General features: G+C 35.7%; 1 protein-coding gene across 1 annotated transcript in view; it reads right to left on the reverse strand.

Moving 5' to 3' along the window:
• Nucleotides 1-20,607, reverse strand: part of brinp2 (bone morphogenetic protein/retinoic acid inducible neural-specific 2) — a 117,038-nt gene that overhangs the window by 44,059 nt on the left and 52,372 nt on the right. The window contains 3 exon segments of the mRNA XM_051134684.1: nt 3,609-3,714; nt 14,891-15,072; nt 18,722-18,912. Of these exon segments, the coding sequence (XP_050990641.1) occupies nt 3,609-3,714; nt 14,891-15,072; nt 18,722-18,912 (479 nt within the window).

Below are 20,607 nucleotides of genomic sequence, written 5' to 3' on the forward strand. Positions count from 1 at the left end.
AAAAAACACTCTAGTGCTCACCAAGGCTGCATTTATATCATTAAAATACTGTAAAAACAGAAATACTTTGAAATATTATTACCATTTAAAATAGCTATTTTTCATTTTAATATAAAAATTAGGGCTGGCAAACGATTAATCGTAATTAATCGCATACAAATTAAAAGTTTGACTTTGCCTAATATATGTGCGTGTACTGTAATTATTATTTTTATATAAATACAAGCACATTCATGTACATATTTAAGAAATATTTACAGGTATATGTATTTAATATATTATTTATAGAATTTATATTATATATAAATAAAAAAAATATTCAGTACATAACATGTTTCTCTTTAATATATACATTAATTTGTGTGTATTTATATAAACATAATAATTATATGCAGTTGGAGAGCAAAACCCCTCTAGATGTGATCTCCTGAGGCCTCCTCATCAATACTCACCTATGAACTACTTATGAAAGCATTCAGTGCTGAAAACATGAATCCAACAGCCTTTCCACCACGTAAGTGAAAGATTCAGATTTCACAGCCCAGCTGTGGGTGCTGAACACCTGCTAATTATATTATCTGAGAAAACGCTCTTCACAGCTTTACCAGGTCTGACATCCTTCAAGAAAGAATCAATGTCGTTTGCCTTCATATTCAGCCTTTTTGAATTCCCTTCGCAGTGTGAATATTTATGATGTGTTCTTGAGTATTTATTCGTCGGATTGTGAAAAACAAGAGACGTAATTAGATGCAGTCTTCGTCTTAAGCTTTGGCTTCTGCTGGGTAGAGAGCCAACAGTGTGGGGAGCCTCACAAAAGAGACTGACTTGGATGGCTTTCATACCGGAGACAGCTAAATAGCTGCTCTTGTGCCCCCTCCTCCACAGTCTCTCTCCTTTTAAAACGAATGAGAGGAACGTGAATTTTTCCTGTGGATTATTTCAGTCCTCTATGGTATTGACGACTTGATGTCCTAATTTCAAAAGGTCTGCATTGTGCTCTCTAAAAGGACATGGCGCTTTGAAAAATATCCAGGGAAGCCCCAAGAAGTGAATGAAAGAATGCAGAAAGTGAACCCATACAAACATGCACAAATATAGGCCAAACGCCTCTCGCTCCAGCCGTTCCCCCACTACATTTCCTTCCCCCAAGTACTCAGCAAAAGATAAGCTTTGGTGCCGAACCCTATGGCTAGCTCATTAAAGTAGTTACACGAATCTGGGCAGCAGGAAACTTGCTTCAGGAGACGGCAGTATTAAGTGGGTTGACAATTTAAATGTCAATGTCAAGAAGGCAGTGGAAATTGGCGCGGGCCACGTGTATAATTAGCAATGGCTACAGGCTTAAAACCTTCCTTTTTGCTCCTTTCAGTTCTGTTTCTTTCTCTCCTCTTTTTGTGTCTCCGACCACCTCTGACTTGTGGTGACACTGCTGTCACGAGAGTGTGAGGTAAATTAATGCAACTCTAAAAGCCAGTCTTCTGATAACTCTCCACTTGCTTGTCGAAAATGTGAAGACAGTATGAGTACTAGCAAGTGACGTGTTTCTGCAAACTGCTGTAGCCAGACGTTTTGATTGGTCCTCACTGCAACTTATTCTGGCCGGGAACCACCAACAGGAAGTTTGATTGACATATAAATATACCTTTAGGGTTTAAGGTAACACTTTACAATAAGGTTCCATTTGTTAACATGAGCAAACTAGATTAGTTAACATGAAATAACAATCAAAACTAATTCTAAAGCATTTATTAATCTTGCTTAAAGTTAATTTCAACATTATATATTATTAAAATCAATATTGTAACGTTTTATATTATTAAACGGACCTGAGCTAACATGGACTAACAATGGACAACTGTCACGTGTACACAAAAAAATTTCAGTCTGGTTCTCATTAAATACGTGACCCTGGACCACAAAACCAGTCTTAAGTAGCACGGGTATATTTGCAGCAATAGCCAACAATACATTGTATGGGTCAAAATGATCATTTTTTCTTTTATGCCAAAAATCAAGTATTAAGTGAAGATCATGTTCCAGGAAGACATTTTATACATTTTCTACCATAAATATTATATAAGAGTCATTTTTTTTGATTAGTAATATGCATTGCTAAGAACTTCATTTGGACAACTTTAAAGGTGATTTTCTCAGTATTTTTTTTTTTTTTTTTTTTTTGCACCCTCAGATTCCAGATTTTCAAATAGTTCAAATACTCGACCAAATATTGTCCTATTCTAACAAGCATACATCAATGGAAAGCTTATTTATGTATATTTATTTATGTATAAATCCCAATTAAAAAAAAAAAAAAAACCTTATGACTGGTTTTGTGGTCCAGTGTCACATATAAAAATAAAATGATTAATAATACTAAAAACAGTATTATTGCACTTAATTTAGTTATTATAAAGTTTGATAATATTATTTTTTAAAAAAGAGTATTAAATTAAAATACAATTATTTTTTCAGTACACTTTTTTTTTTTTTTTTTTTTTTTTTTTAATGAATTTTCAACATTTTTAAACCTAAAACCAGCAAGATTTTATTTTAGTGGTTTAAGCACTACTGAGTGAAGTGCATCAGAGAATGAAATATTGCGTTTTGCACTGAAACAGGCAGAGCATAACAGATTTATGCATTCAGTTTGAATGGAAATATTATATAGTATTACAGTTAGTCAATCTAAAATGGTAATTTTGCATTATCAGCCATGTTGGTGTGGAAATGAGCGGTCTGAACTAATGCGCACCCTTGACATTTGTATTTTTCTTAACTAATGTTTACAAAGATAATTGTTTAATAATAATAACAACAATAATTGTATTTATCATACCTCATTGTTATTTAGTGTTAGTTAATGCATTAACAAATGTTAATGAATTGGACCTTACTGTAAAGTGTTACTTGGTTTGCTTTGCTTTTGTGTATCGTTTAAATTATCCAATATCGTTAAGATTATCAAAAATAGATTATGGCACAATAGTGGTCTAGTATGTAAGAAGAAAAAATAAAAATAATAATAATAATGTGCATTGGTTATCTCTGTAAGCAGTTTGTGTATACTGTATGAACTTTAAGATGAGAATTTCTGTCAGTGTCAAACTAATTAGTGGTTATCGCACCAAAATAACTCCAAAAACAAGGCATAATTAGATTTTTGCTTGTGGATATGTAGTTCTCCTAAGTGATGAACAAACCACTGAAATCTTATTGGCAATTTTTCTCCCTTTAAAAAAAAAAAAATATTAATTTATTAGAATTATTATTTAATTATTATTCATTTATTATGATTAATATTATGTTATGTTAATGTTACTTTATGTTTTGTATGCTTTATTTTACATTTTTCATTTTATTTATTCAGTTCATTCTGAATTAGGATTCATGAAAATAATAAAGAATTTACTGATTCTGTACGTGTCTGCAGTCATTTTCCTCACTGCACTGGAGGTTTAGCATTTATGTGACTTGAAACAGCCTTAGTTAAATATATCTACCCACCCTTAAAAAACAGCAACAAAAATACATCACCAGTGCAGTTGATACAAGTAAGACCAAGCATAGGTGCAATGTTGTTCTTCTGAAGACCACATCAGTTGTCATACCTTTTAGGTGGATTTTATTTTCTGGGCTGTGCACTAAGACGGAGCTGACGGAATCCAGGCTGTCGTAGTTGCTGCATCCAAGAGGCCCCGTTCTGGTCTCCGTTACCTAGGAAACAAGGAGATATTTTAATGCCTTATTATCGTTGAAATCATGCACCTGTTTGTTCCTCTTCAGAAGCGGTAGAGTGCTGAGCATATGCCGTTGTCTAAAACAAACCAGCACGCCTGTGCAATAAGCCAGAGTCAATATCTAAATGTCACCAAAGCCCATTTCAGCATGTCAGAGCTCTCCAAAAATGCTCACTTTGCAGAGCGCCATCGAAATAGTAAATTGACTCCACTGTTAGGTTCCAATGCATTATTAATTTCAAATCTAGAGAGCGGTGAGCTGTGTGCAGTGGCGTAGTTTTGCTAACAGACCGTAGTGTTAAATGTAAGGAGACTTTTATGATTCTAAAATAATGTGTGTATGACCTGACATTTCAGCTGGGACTTGGGATACTGGAGTGATGTTCCAGGACTTTTTTTTTTCATTGAGTGGCTGTATTTGTTAAACAAAATAGATGGACCTAATAGGGATTCGTTCCATTAGTGTGTCTTGACAAATCAATAATCAATTAATTAATGAGTTGAAACACTTGTAAATTGGTGGAAAATACATTAAGCACTAGGTAGTGTCAACAATTAACAAATCAATGGCTATCAAAAAGAATAGGGCTGTCGCGAATCGTCGATTCTGTTTGAGTATTCGATTTTAAAAAAATCCTCAATTTCATTTCGCCCGCATTGACTAACCGGCAAAATACCGGAAATGGCGCATTTCACGGACGAGAATATATGAAAGACATTACTGTTTTCCAAGGCTGCGTGATATATTAAACCCATTTACAAATCATAACTGTGAATTCACAAACGCTATGATTCAGTTAAATAAATGTGTTTTATTATTTTGATGCTTGTAGGTTATGTACGTGCATCTCACAGCGGCTCCATTTACAGTAAATGCCGTTCCACACGAACAGTTATCATTTACATGTATGGAGTCTCAAACTCCATCTTGCATGTTGTGAGTTTGGGTTTATAATAGCGTTCATCTGGAAACGCGTACGCCATTTCATCAGATTTGTAAGGTAAATAATTTATAAACCTACGCAAGCTCAAAAGAATACGTCAATATCATTCTCACCATTCTCATGCAAACTGTTCATCGTAATTTCTAAATAAAAGCTCAAACCCTTAAACGTTCACACGTTTTGATGTCCTCATATTTAACAGAGATTAGAGTGTCTATCATATTCAAGAGATTAGAGTATCTAGAGCATTTCTGTCACAAAGAAATGTACAAATATTAAAGATTAAGTGGACTTTTGAATTAAATGTTGTTGAGTCAATATTAAACAAGGATTAGATCCATAGACTGTAAAAAAAAAATGGACGTAGTGTCCGTGACGTCACCCGTAGGTTTCTGAAGAGCATTTTTGAAGCTCTTAGTGGGCGGGAGTCGGTCGTCGCCATCTTGGAAACGCGTCACTGCACGTCACTCCCGGATAATCGAAAATCAAATAGGCGGGACGTGGGTGGAGCTGGTTGCTGAAACCACGCCCGCCTAGTGCGACGGTGGTGACAGCAGCGGCAATCCACCTGTCACTCAAGTGTCCACGCCCTAAATTATGCAGAACTTTAAGGCTTAATATAATTTAAACGGATGAGTTCTAAAAAAAATTCACCCCCTTCACAGTTGCCATGAAGGGCAAAATTAGCTATATATACACCAAAAGGGATTGACTCCCTTTTGCAGCCAGTCTCTCGGCCAGTTGATGAATTGCAGTTTTAGTCACTTCCGTGTTGGCTTCGAGACCGGGAGGTTGCTGCTTGATTAGATCGTGCAGTTATGTGCAAAAACAATCGTCTATTGTTTATAATACATTATGCATTTTAACATTTTTCTCAATAAAACCATATAATTTCTTCCTTTTAATACTTTATTTGACTTAAAAAATATTGCGTTATCGCTATTATATATGTATTTTAAGTCATTTTTAAGTGGAAATGAAGCAGTCATGATTGTTATATATATATATATATATATATATTTTTTTTTTTTTTTTTTTTAATTAAAGTGGAAATCATGTAAACTTAACTGACTGCTTTACTTTCACTTTAAAGGCTATTGTTCACATGCTCCTGTTTTTATTACCACAAAAAAAAAAAAAAATAATAATAGGGCCTTATGAAGTCCAATTTTTCAGTTTAAATTTCTCTATACTCTGTTTAAAATTATTTAATGGTTAAAATAAATTTATCAGAACATGTGGCTATTGACATTCAGAATATGCTGGCTTTCTCAGACTTTTGTTTTTATTCTTTTTTTTTTTTCCATTTTTATTAGGTTTGTTTACATTTTTACTCTTTTAGGTTTACATTTTGTCAATATATTTAAATAATTTAGACACGCACAAACACATAATGTATACTGTATATACTGTACATGCATTAATCTCTCTCTCTCTCTCTCTCTCTCTCTCTCTCTCTCTCTCTCTCATCTATTAATCTTTTTTGTTAATTTTTCCCTGGTGGTACATGACTGTGATAATGTTTGATTTAGCGAATGAGTTTGACTAGAGTAATTTTAACTCACTAATCACTTCAACACTGTCTTCAACGTGTTTGTTCCAGTCAATTCGTTGAAAAGAAGCTGTTCAACAGAGCTACTTGTTCACAAACCCCTGACAGCTCACAAAAGCAGTGAATGTTGCAAAATGTCACAACAGCATATTCATGATTTCAAATTATGTGAAGAAAGCGTTTGCTGTTACCTTGTTAAATTATAATTTACTGCTCTTCACAAATTTCTGCAAAGCTTTCCGAATTGTGCATAATACAAAGCATGAAACATTGACGCCAATTAATATTTGTGAGCGTAACAAGATATTATATCATAAGCTAAGCTATTTAACACTGAATGTGATCTTTATTATTTTTGGTGTGTACTTTAGACACTTTATGACTAGATGTCTTTTGTCAATAAAAAGCTAGTTGGAAATGCATTGGTAGTGCATTTATTTTTTATTAGTAGCTTTTTTTTTTCAAATTCTGCAGAATTAATTCTGTTTACGAGGTATCAAGGTATTCCATAGCTGTGTGTTCCGAAGACGTCCTTTATAGCTGATAACTCTAAAAAATGCTCTTAAAAATAAAAAGCATGTATTTCCTGCATTTAAAAAATGTTGTCCATGTTTAAAGCCTGTAAAATGCTACACCTGAAACATCTTGCAGATATTTCATCAGCACAAACCAGCTTTTTTTTTTCTATCAAATTTTGCCCCACTGCTTTTGGACGCTTGGTGCTGCCTGCATTTTGACAGCAGTTGTCATAAAATTTCTGATTTTACACATCATTGTCAGGTCTTTGTCTCAAAATGAAATGCTGTAGCTAATCCAACACTAATCCAACAGAAAAATGCAAAGGATTTGGGACCATGTCCTCATAACGCCATAATCATTAGTTTGGATAGCCTATTTCATTTCTCTGTTTCCCCTCAAATGAGTTACTTCTCTTGAGTATCTTGAGTTTTTTTTTCCCTGTTGGATTTTAAATATTCTTCATTTGATGTTATGATGATGAAACATGGAGATTACATGAAGTCTGTATGATGTGAGGGTTTTAGAGAGAGAGCATCTGCATTTATCATAATATGTGCACATACATCCACTTTATCATTAATTTATGAACAACTATCTCTTTTCTGAAGTGTCGCACACATGTCCTCCTCCGCACCCCGTCCCACTGCAGCATCTCATTAGATCACTTGTCATTTATGATTGCTTACTGCAGCTCAATTGCTCTGATCCCAATAGGACTCCAGGCTGTTTACCTCACGCATAAAACCAGACACTAATCCGTATAACAGTCTTCACAAAACCCGCATTCTTCATGAGGAAATCATTCCAGTGATTTTCTGAAGCATGAACAGCTCGTATCGTTGCAGTGATAGCAGTACTGAGCCTACAGTAACATATACATAGAGAGAAAACTACGCTCTAAAATAAATGGATTTTATTAGTTATAGTTTAATTTAATTTGATGTTAAAGTATGTTCTCTAATGTCACTACTGTATTTTTATGGACATGTTTTGGAGTCAAGGTCATTGCACATGGAGTCCAAAATTTTCGTCCGAAATGTTCACATGTTAAAAAATTAATACGAACTCACGTTGTGTCAATCACATTTACACTGCCTCCAAAACTTTCATCTGTCATAAAAAGGTTTGGATCAGGTTCGATTTTCTGCATTTTCGCATCCATAGCAAGCATTTTGATAGTAAAGGATGACAAATACAAAAAAAAAAAAGCGCATACGAAAATTTCAGACTCAAAATCGCGGCATCTTTCAGCAAGTGAAACGCAAGGTCGCGGTCTGAGGTTTGCAGTTACCCCAGCCCTTCACTGGCTCAGATTTCAGCGACACACCGATGTGAATTAGCGCTTTTTCGGTAAAAAGCAATTACAGAGAACTGTTGAATACACTAAAATTAAAATGTTACTTTTAAATTTTACATTTTTTATGTCTAAAATGCTTGTCTAAATGAGTTTAAATGTATGTAATATTGTAAACTATACTGTATTCACCCAAATAAATTCAATTTGCTTAATAATTATTAGTAATTAGTAACTAGTAAATAGTAATAGTAATTCTGTGTTTGTTATAAGTTCTAGTCCATTTTAAGCCAGCAATATAATAATTTTTAAACAATGGTTGACTTAAATAAAATAACCCAGCATGTTTGGTAAAAACAGTTAATCCAACCAGCTGGGTCAAAATAACCCAGCATGTGGTCATATATATATGTACACACACTGTTTTACTGTATGTAGGTTACAAGTGTGAATGAATAAACAAGTAGAAGTTCCGTGCTAAGCGTCTTGTTTACCTGTCACCCTGCTGTTTTTCCTCCCCAATTGTGTGTGTGTTTTATCAGCGGTGCTTAATATTGACATCCATTTAAGGAATGGTATCATACCTGACAAAATAACCGGATAACACTGAAATCCCACATTTTCCACCCTGCCTCCTCAGAGAGTGTCATGTTTTGTTGTTGATCTTATATTTACCGGAGCTGTGTTTCCACAGCTTCCTCTGCATGCTTTTCTTAAGGGCATAACAAAGGAAATGAATGCCTGCGGTACAGTACTCTCCTCTCCATTTCTGTAACATCTCACATCATCCACAGGCCTCGAAAACTCCCACAGACCACAGAGTGTAGCCCATTCTTTGTCAATTGAGATGCTAGAGGATTGCATATCAAGTTGACTCATTTGTCAAAAATGCCTCTGCCTCCGCTGTGGAAGGCACAGTTGGCTAAAGACTGCAGATGCGCTCTGAAAGCAGTTTAGGAGTTCATGACATGTGACAGGATTTTAAGTGCAGATTCTGAGCTTCATTGAATTTGACAGCTGATGTTGATTATATGGCACTGTCAGGTCGCTTGACCAGTGCCAGCTATCTGGTGGCAGCTCTTGACAGAAATGGTGCAGGGTTCTGAGCTCCCACTCTTAAATACTGGTGCTCATTTACATTCTGCACTCAGACAGGGAAAAAAATTATATAGGATCATACAAAAGGCATTTTTTTTATTCAGTACTGACCTGAAAAAGATATTTCACATAAAAGTAATTTACTTGTAGTCCACAAGAGAAAATAATAGGTGAATTTATAAAAATGGACCTGTTCAAAAGTACATACGTTTGATTCTTAATACTTATTAAGAATCAAACGTAACGTTGTTACCTGAATGATCTACAGCTGTGTTTTTTTGTGTATGTGTGTATATTTGAACCCTTTCCAACAATGGCTGTATGATTTTGAGATCCATCTTTTCACAATGAAGACAACTGAAAGACTCATATGCAACTATTACACAAGGTTCAAACATTCACTGATGCTTCAGAAGGAAAAACAATGTATTAAGAGAATTTGAAGATCAGGCTAAATTTAACTTATTTTGTCTTCTGTGGAACATGTAAGTATATGCTGTAGCTTCTGAAGGGCAGTACTAAATGAAAAAAAAATTGATATTTAGGCAAAATATTAAAAATGTACACATCCTCATTCCGTTCAAAAGTTTACACTCCTGGCTCTTAATGCATCGTTTTTCCTTCTGAAGCATCAGTGAGCATTTGAGCCTTCTGTAATAGTTGCATATGAGTCCCTCAGTTGCCCTCAGTGTGAAAAAATGGATCTTAAAATCAGGGTTCAAATACACAAAAATGCTGAAAAACCAAAGAATACAGTAAGAGTCAGTTGTTTAGTAAACTGGTCATATTATGTTATTGATTCACTAAAAAATATGTAAATAAAGAAAAAGCTAGCTCAATAAGAGTCATTTGTTTGGTAATTATAGTAATCTGGTTGTGCCATATGTTTTTCATTTACTAAAAAAGAACTAGTTCGTAAGAGTCATTTGCTTGGCAGTCGTAGTAAACTGGCAATCCTGTTGCAGTGAAAATAATTAACCAGCTCATAAGAGTCATTTGTTTAGGAATGCTAATAAAATAATCACATTACATGTTTTTGATTTACAGTAATATGAGTCATTTGTTTGGTAATTGTAGTAAACTGATCATGCTGTTTTTTTAAAGAATGACTTAAACTAATTTGTTTAACAATCATACAAACTGGTTACACTCAATGTTTTTGATTCACTAAAAAAAAATCGACTCGTAAGAGTCTTTTGTGCACTGGACATTCTTTGATTTTGATACACTAAAAACATTTTTTTTTTTGGAATCAGACTGGTTGCACTGCACTCTTAAAAATAAAGGTGTTTCACGATGCCATAGTAGAACCATTTTTGTCTAAATAGTCCCATAAAGAACCTTAAACATCTGAAGAACCTTTCTTCTTAAGATTATAAAAAAAGTAAGGAAGAGATGGTTCTTTAAAGAACCTTTGACTGAATGGTTCTTTGTGGAACCAAAAATGGTTCTTCTATGGCATCGCTTGAAGAACCTTTTAAAGCACCTTTTTTTAAAAGTGTGTGCTAGTGCATAATAGTCTGTTTTTTATTGTTTGGATTACACTGGTCTTGATGTGTGTTTTGTGCCGTAGATTTGATGTTTATTGTTGCGGTGTTGCTGAATAGTAGTACAGGAAATACTGTAGTGTAGAAATACTGGAAGTATTTTAGCATTGGCACATAGAAGAACACACATTTTAACAAAAAATTGCCACTTCTGCATGGTACATTTTTACATAAAAAAATGGTAAAACTTTACCCCCTGGTTTTACAGACGAGGCTTAAGTCTGAGCTGTTTCAATTGAAAGAAACTTCCACTGGTTGATCTTAAAGCAAGTCTTTGTTTTGTCTTAAGATGCACACCAGTAATGTTTTTCTCTAAGGCATGTTTATAAAAATTATTTATTCTAAGCCCAGGCCTTCGTATATTTTGCATTGCTTCATTCTGTGTAATGTTATAGTGCTGTGTTTGATTGTCACTCAAATACCCTTTGGACAAGTGAGACGTCCTTAGGTGTTTAAAAAAAGTGTCACCTTTAATGACATGTACCTAGTCTTTTAACATGGTCTTTACAATTATATGCGTCTCATGTACTCGGCCGTAGCTTTGGCGGTAACTCTGAGATCCGTGTCCTACACAGAGGTGACTGTTAATAGTATGTCATTATGACAAATGGTTATATTACAGAGAGGGGCGGGAGTCCTTCATGTCTAGTTGTAGATCTAGACTGAATGGTAAACTTTATGAAATGGCGATATTGAATCTCCAAAGCAGTGTAAATGTTACCGTTAAGCCAACAGCCAACCTTGTCGATCCGTGAAGACCAGCTAATCTCGAGACTGTTTGTTCTCGCAAAATCTGATCACTGCTAAACCCGCCTTGGGATCTCAGGCTATTTTTGGCCTTAAGTGGTATCTGATTACACAAAGCCAAAGTGATGTCCCCTCGAAGCTGCTTCCTGGTGTGCTTTAGCTCTTCGTTTTTGAGCGGAGGGTGTAATTGATCATCCTTTATGGCATTATTGATGAGCCCGCTATAACCCACTTCTGCTGTGGTGCCCAATTCATCAGGCTGATTTGCACACAGGGTGCAGGAAGAACGCAGTCAAAGGTGGGCCCTATAGCCCCGTAGTGTCTCATTAGCTCTCCCCTGACAAACACACCTGGCAGGACAGACTGCTCCCTAAAGCGATGCTAGAGGGCTCTCTGAAAGCACTTCAGAGGTGTGAACCAAAACAATTTCACTGATATGATTTGATGAGCTCTGTCCGCCACAAAGTGCCCTTTATTGTTACCATGGACACTTTTCTCATGCGCAAGCAGGATATTTTATAACATGTTTACAAAATAGTACATCTGTGCTAATTTGAATAGCGTGATGTATTTTGTAATCCCGATCCGAAGAGCTTCACATCAAGTGTGTATTTGCTGCATATAAATGCAGATGAGTCTCTATGTCCGTAGTCATATTGAAATGAAATCGTACATGTTCAATTGAACTTCTCCAACAATGTTGTGTAGGAAAAGCTCAGGCTAATGAAAAGCACATTGCGGCTCAAAGAGAAAGTCATTATCTTCCAACAGAGCCACCGTTCCTGTGTCATCTTGCTTTCATTTCACACACATTTTTGAAGCTGAAACTCTTCGTCACAGGAATAAATGTGGTGTGTTGAAAGTTTGGCTTTGACAGAGCTTGAAAATGTCATATTTTATTCTGACTAGCCAGCGTTAGCGCGACTAAGAAAAGACAATCAGAGTGAAGTGCATCAGGAATATTGCATGATCAGCTGCGACGCTGGTGAGTGTGCTTTGGATCGATTGCGGTCAAAATTTGTTTATGCAATTAGTAGTTCATAAATACTAAGCAAAAACTTATAAACAAATTAGCAAAAGATCATTTTGTCATCATTTTTTTTCTTGGCTACTCTAAAGAGGCCATACATTAATATAAAATGTATCAGCATCGTTTAGCAAGTGAGAAATATGCTTTGAAAGAGTTTGAGAAAGCATGGCCTACCCCAATGGAAATATTTCCTATATAAGACTGTAATTGTATGCAAGCAGGTGCATATCTTGATTGAAAGTCAATGATATTTGTCTCAGTTCAGCAGCATAATTTCATGCAGAGCTCCCTCTGAAGGAATCATGATGTTGCAGTCAGCAGCGTTTCTACACCCACTCAGCAGCTGTGAGTAAGACCGAGAGCCACTTGACACATCATGAAAATGGCATTGCGGCCTTAATTGCTGAAGATTTACCATGGCAACAAACATACATCTCAAACGCCTAGAACAGTAAAAGTACGTACCAGTCACATTGATAAACGGTAAACAGCGTGCATAGAGAAACAATAGACAACTGGAAAACATTTAAAATACACCGATTTATATATTAACGTTAAAGCACGTTACTTATCCCTTTCAATTAATAGCTACATCAAACCAAATGGCTCATTAGAAAAAAACATGCCTGTACCTTTATTTTTGTGCGAAAACAAAAAACCTACTTATACATACAAAGCATTGCATATTCAAGTTGATATGACTTCTAGTGGCAGTAAAACACCAACAACATGGGCATTACATGGGCAGATTATCGATATATAAAGACTTGTTTGCAATACATAGCCAGCCCCATATACAGTTGAAGTCAAAAGTTTATATACACCTTTGCAGAATCTGCAAAGCGTTAATTATTTTACCAAAATAAGAAGAATTATACAAAAAGCATGTTATTTATTATTTAGTACCGACCTGAATAAGATATTTCACATATACTAGTTGAAGACAATTACATATACTAGTTGAATTTATAAAAATGACCCCATTCAAAAGTTTACATACACATGATTCTTAATACTCCCTTGTTTGTCCTGAACAGTTAAACTGCTGTTCTTCAAAAAAATCCTTAATTCTGTGGTTTTTCAGCATTTTTGTGTATTTGAACCCTTTCCAACACTGACTGTATGATTTTGAGATCCATCATTTTACGCTGAGGACAACTGAGGGACTCATATGCAACTACTGATGTTCCAGAAGGAAAAACGATGCATTAAAAGCCAGGGGTGTAAACTTTTGAACAGAATGATGTGTACATTTTTCTTATTTTGCCTAAATATCATGGTTTTTTTTTTTTGTTTTTTTTTGTTCATTTAGTTCTGCCCTTCAGAAGCTACAGAAAATACTTACATGTTTCCCAGAAGACAAAATAAATTAAATTTACCCTGATCTTCAAATTCAAAAAGTTTTCACCCCTCGGTTCCTAATGCATTGTGTTTCCTTCTGGAGCATTTGTGAGCATTTGAACCTTCTGTAATAGTTGCATATGAGTCCCTCAGTTGTCTCTCAGTTGTGAAAAGATGGATCTTATAAGCATGCAGTCATTGTTGGAAAGGGTTAAAATACACAAAAATGCTGAAAAAAAAAGCAAAATTTGTGGGACCTGAAAGATTTTTCAGAAGAACAGTGGGCGTTTTAACTGTTCAGGACAAACAAGGGACTCATAAACAACTATCACTACACAAAGAACAAACAACAACAAAAACAGCTGTGGATCATTCAGGCAACAACACAGTATTAAGAACCAAGTGTATGTAACCTTTTGAACGGGGTTGTTTTTATAAATTCAACTATTTTTTCTCTTGTGGACTATATGTAAATATCTTTTTGTGAAATATCTTATTCAGGTCAGTACTAAATAAAAAAATAACATGCATTTTGTATGATCCCTCTTATTTTGGTAAAATAATTAACATTTTGCAGATTCTGCAAGGTGTATGAAAACTTTTGACTTCAACTGTATATAGATTTTTTGATGTAAACTTGCTCATTAGAGCACCTGGTACAGCATTGCATTTGCAATGTGGAGCGCTTAGGTTTGAGTCTTGTGAAACACGAGTCACAAAAATCCATTAAACAGCTCAAATACTTAAAGAAGCAAGCTAAAATGGCATGGCAAATCCATTTTTATATCACATTTGCTTGTAGGTGGTATGTTATTTTCAAGTGTAATAGAGCAGTAACTTGCTAGCCCCTCAGGCATTTTATTTTCAAAATGCTGTGATATATACAACAACCAAAATAATAAAATATTGGCAGATTCACTTTCATGTGCTTTGAAGAAAACTGAATGTACTTTCTGTGCCACCTACTGAACATTTTGGCAAGAAACAACATATCATTTTGCAGAAATGTGGCCACAAACACATTTGTTTTTTAAATGAGTCTAGGTTGGATCAGAAAGGAAGAAGCCGTGTCATCTGTTACCTTGATGGCAGATGTAGCGATCTGCAGGTGGTGGAGTCTTCGCAGGGTGCTTTCTCTATCTGTGAAGTACGACGCCGCCAACTGGTGCAAGATTTCTAGGGAGACCACGGAGCTGTTTCCGTTGCCCTCTGACTTTTTGCTCAGCTTCTGTTTGTCCAAGAAGATCGTGAGTGACTCCTCTCCTTAGGAAAGATGCATGCAAACCAAACCATGAGATAAAATATATCAAGTCTTCACACAGTTGTTTACCATGGACTGTGAGATGAAGCTACGTTTTTCAAGGATTTGTTAAATATGAATCACAGAAGTTAAGGCCAAGAAGCAATAACGATTTTGAAGGAAGGAAAAGGGCACGCACAAAAGGGAGTTTATCCCAAAGGGAGGTTGTTATAACCACAGATTTCTTCTGAAGATCAATTTTAGATTTTTTTTTTTATAGTAAATGCTATTTTTTGATCTGAGACTAAGCCTGAAATCCAGATAAATATTCTTGTCTGGGTTAAGGAGCATCTGCTGTACCTGTGTATGTGTGGAGCTTGAGTGGTGTTATTCGTTTTAGTCTGATTAATATGCACGCAATAGCACAGTCCCCCCATTTCCTTTGCTTTGAGCCGTTAATTACCAGCGTTCATTGTAGCTTTACCACTTCATTCGTCTCCCCTGTCTCTGAAGTTCTGCAGATTCTCTTCATACATCCACCAATAAATGACATCATAATTAGTGTCGGTAACGTGCAACATTTTGCTAGAGACACATTGAAAGATTTGAATCCACCACTGGGACGTGCTGCCCTACTTATTATGTGGGTGCCAGAGGGAGAAGAGAAAAATACTGTCTGATAATGGCTAAACTTATGCCAAGGATGTCAGACTCAGTGTATGGATAGTAAATCCATGTGTTATTTTATTTTATTTTATTTTATTTTAAAAATGCTGGAAAATTTATATCAAGCCTATAATGTTATTATTAAGCCTACATAAAGCCTATAATTCCTAATATATTATCATGACTTTTAGTATACAGTACCTTAGTACGTTCTTGCAAATTGCTGCTATAATACATATTCATGTTTATACATTTAAAGAGTACAATTAATTTAACCGTGACACAAAATGTGATATACTGTGTTTTAATATTATTTAAAGGTGCAACTTCTACACAGTTTTGGGAGCATAAATGGCATTGTGAAATTTAATCACAAAAATGTAATTAAATTACAGTTACTTATGAAAATGTTATTAATTACAAAGGGGGTTACAAAATGCAAAAATGCAAAGCGCAGCAGGCAGTTAATGCGAGGCGCCCGAGGTGCATAAACAGCTCGCGTAACACTCACTGCCAATAGAAAACAATTTTAAAAAGGCGCCTCTCACTGCAAAAATGTGGTTTTTGATTAACCAGCTGCTTGTGATTGCCTACTGATTGTTTAAGAATACTTGTTTGAGCTTATGATGTGTGTCCTGAAGAAGGCTGTGAAGCCGAAATGTGTAGATCTACACTTTTAATTGTTTTAATGATTTAGCCCAGTCTATTAAAGGCTTTTTCACTGAAGAGACCAGTGCAGTGTTCTTGACCTTTGTTGTCTTGTTAATGCGTTTTTGAGGTCTGAAAATGCAAGGCACACCGCACTGCCTTTTTTTGGTGACTTTTAAAAAAGAGCAGTGCGGTGCGGCTTTTTTATGTTGCTAGGCAACCATCAAATCAGCAATCCTGTCAATGGACCCTTTTCACAAACATGTGATGACGCGTTTTAACGGTCATCATCATCATGAATCCTTTAAACTTTTTTATATTTTGATTTTTAAAAATATGTATGTGCATTTATAACACTATACTTTGTATTATACCACCTTTTCGAAGTTACAAAAATTTGATTGATTTTGATTGAATTTGAAGTCGTGAAAACACTATCGTGTAGTTTTTCTTTTGCTATTTGAGCAAATGGGAATGCAAAAAATATGTTTGTGGTACCCATTCACTGCTCTCGGATTTTACCCAACTATGACGACTTCCGCTATGAGAAACCCGGAAATGTGAGAAAGGTCCATCTAATCAAAGGATAATAATTCAAGCTCTCTAAAATCTTTGTTTTTTAGCTGTTAAGTAAACTGTCATATTAGCAAAAACCTTAAAAAATACAGCTCCGGGTAACCCACGATAGACAACAAAAGTTTCCCCTCCATCAGTGCAATCTCTGGACTTTTTAAGCAACTGTAAAACTTTTGTCACAACAACGGAAGGCCCGTCTCTCTATTCATTTGATTGGACAATGGAAAAAAAAACGCGATGACGTCAAGTGCTTTTCTGCTCAGAGTTTTTTTTCAACTTCAGGCGATTTTGAGTATATTTTGAACAAATAGAAATTTTTTGTGGTGGCTGTGCTTTAGAATTATTATAATCTTAAAGGAGAAGTCCACTTCCAGAGCAACAATTTACAGATAATGTACTCACCCCCTTGTCATCCAAGATGTTCATTTCTTTCTTTCTGCAGTCGTAAAGAAATTATGTTTTTTTGAGGAAAACATTTCAGCATTTTGAACTTCCAAAATGCAGTTTAAATTTGGCTTCAAACATTGCCAAATGCGGTTGTAAACGATCCCAGCCGAGGAAGAAGGGTCTTGTCTAGCGAAACGATTGGTTATTTTCATAAAGATAATACAATTTATGTAGTTTTTAATCTCAAATGCTCGTCTTGTCTTGTTCTGCCTGAACTCTGTTTTTTTCTGGCTCATGACAGTTAGGGTATGTTGAAAAACATAACATCTCATGTTCTCCCTCAGCTTCAAAATCACTCTATATCACTGTTTTACCTTTTTTGTTAAGGGTGTTTGATCTTCTTTGCATGTTCACTTTGCAAAGACTGGGTCGGTACCTCTGCAGCGATGTAGGATGATTTTGAAATGATTTCTGAATTTTAGAGAGAAAATACGATTTTTTGACATACCCTAACTGTCTTGAACCAGAATACACAAGAGATCAGGCAGAGCAAGACAGACGAGCATTTCAGATTAAAAAGTATTCAAATTGTATTTTTTTTAATGAAAATAACCGATCGTTTCGCTAGACCTTTCTTCCTCGGCTGGGATCATTTACAACAGCATTTGGGATCGTTTGAAGCCGCATTTAAAATGCATTTTGGAAGTTGAAACTCAGGGCACCATGAGTTTCCTGAAATGTTTTCCTCGAAAAACCTAACTTCTTTACGACTTAAGAAAGAAAGACATGAACATCTTGGATGACAAAGGGGTGAGTAAATTATCTGTAAATTTTTGTTCTGGAAGTGGACTTCTTTAATTCAAGATATGAAAGTTTTTGAAAGTCTGACAGTAATCAGTGTTTACTACTACTGTAATGAACTAATTATTACATTTTAAATAGGGTCATTTGTAATCTGTAATCTGTTACATTTCCACAGTAACCTTTCCACAGTAACACTGCTTCTACATAGGCACTATAATGTAAATGTATTATATTGCTGTAGACAATGAGATGCATTGTATATGGGCAGTTTTTAAACAAACTTTTTAAACAAAGTTTCCTTATTTATCAAAATTTATTACAGTAACTTACTATGCCTGCAGCTTTTACGCAATTGTAAGAAAGTACATGGAAAATTTGTGCTTAGGGAAAAAAAAAGAAAAAGAAAAGAACAAAAAAGTACTAATCCATTGCATTAAGATTCATTTGTCACACTGTAGGACCATTTTAAATGAGTCAGTGAAGGCAAAAAAAAAAGATTAAAAATGTGAAAGACTTCAAAGAAATGATCAGACATACCAGACAACTGTTTAAATTCACCTTTAACATAGATCTCATGAAATATTGGCTTACCTCCCAATGTGGCTGATACCAAGAAATGAGTGCCATATTTCTTGATCAGATTTTCATGGATCTGCTGAAGGCTCGGCCTTCTCCCTAGAAGCCTGAGGTTGCGTAAAAACTCTGGCGCCAAAGGCAGCGGGGCTTTGAAGAAGTCTCTCTTCTCTGTCACCAAGCTGTTCACTTTCCAGTGACTAAACTCCCTGCGAGATAAAACAAACAGAGTAAGTGGTTTAATGCACATAGTGGATTTTAAAACCCATTATGTTTCATCGGTCATCGGTACAACAGAAAACCGCACGTCTATATGTGTGCGCAAGGTGCGGGAGCAAAAGAAAATGCTGATATCAGCAGAAAATAAGGCTAAGCGTGCATAAATATTGCATGGTGCTGAATATTGATGCATCTCATTGTAATGCGGGGCGAACGCGAGTACATAACACAATAGAGCTTACATGATGCAACTCTCGACAACTTTTGTAACTCTGACATCATTGCTGGACATACATCTTTCAAAATGCTCCGTGTATCTACCATATATGCATTTCATGAAACCAATAACAATCTGTCACTGTTTTCCTGGGGTTATGTACATTGAACAAAGCTTGCACTTCTGTAAAGACTCTACCCAAAGGAATGGCCTATTGGGCTTAATACGGTTCGTGAGAATCTCTAAGAGTTAATTAACGAAAGCAGTGGCTGTCCAACCATAAGCTAATGATGATAGATGGTCTTAATTAAAGGGTTTTAGCACCAGCTGATAGCACCTGGAACTCTGCTGGGGAGCGGGACACTATCACCCAAAACGCTCGACTTTTTAATACTCCCTTAACTACGGGGGCATTGCACCTGGGTATCCTTGCATAGGCTTGTTGTATTTTAACTTCTTGTATTTGTTGTTTCTATCGTACCTGTCAGCGGCAACTATAGTCTTTTCAGCTGGTTTCTGCATCAGGTTTTAACTTGCAGGCTGCATCTGTACAGCACACACACATACGCCTGATATAGAGAACTGCTGATCTGCAACACCTCGCTCTGCTGGATTGAAACTGGGTCTTCTGGCCCATTTGTATGAGCCTGCCAATCAAGCGGAGGACAGTAGGTGCGCTCTATGAAAATAGGTCTTCACCTCTCAAACTTTTCACTCATTAAAACAGACACACGCCTTTATCGGATGCATATAATGAACGCTCTGTCCTCTGCTCAATAGTGGACTGCATAGCAAAGTCATTGTTACTGCTTTAGAATTCCTTGTGGATGGTGGTTAGTGCTATGCAGAGTTTGGTGAATGAAGGAGGGGAAATCTGAATAGCAATTAGAGTCTCTTTCTTTTCCCCTGTGAACCTGTGCTGGCGGTGCATTCTGCAGCCGTGTTTGTGCTCAGCACAATAATAAGTGGCTCACAATACTTCCTCGCTAATTTGAGACAGTTAAACATTTCCCTCCAGGAGAACCTTAAATTATTTTCTAGAACAAAATATATATTACTTGTCAAGTAGCCATTAGTGTGCCGTTTTAAACTAGTTTTTTTGCCTTTTTGTTGTAAATTGAGCAATGATGTTAATGGGATGAAGAATTGTGTTGTGCACCGATGGCTTTTTGTTTTCAGAGTCAAGTAGCAGATGCTCTGATTTTACATTGAAATTAGCTTGAATCTTGATTACTCACCAGGAGCGCCATGCTAAATGCTCTAATTAGATTTTTCTAGCTTGGCGCCTGCCTTTAGGTCCTCCGATTTTAATAGAAATTAAAAACGCCAGCTGATGAAATATTGAGGAAGAACTTATTTTGATATATTTAAATGTCATTAGAACACATTGAAAGTTATTCAAATTGCTATGTGATGACAGTTGTGAAGGTTTGTTTTTTTTGAGAATGGTGGTTTAAGGGAGGAAGTT

This window comes from Labeo rohita, chromosome 2, assembly GCF_022985175.1.
Source record: "Labeo rohita strain BAU-BD-2019 chromosome 2, IGBB_LRoh.1.0, whole genome shotgun sequence".
NCBI classification, from domain to species: domain Eukaryota; kingdom Metazoa; phylum Chordata; class Actinopteri; order Cypriniformes; family Cyprinidae; genus Labeo; species Labeo rohita.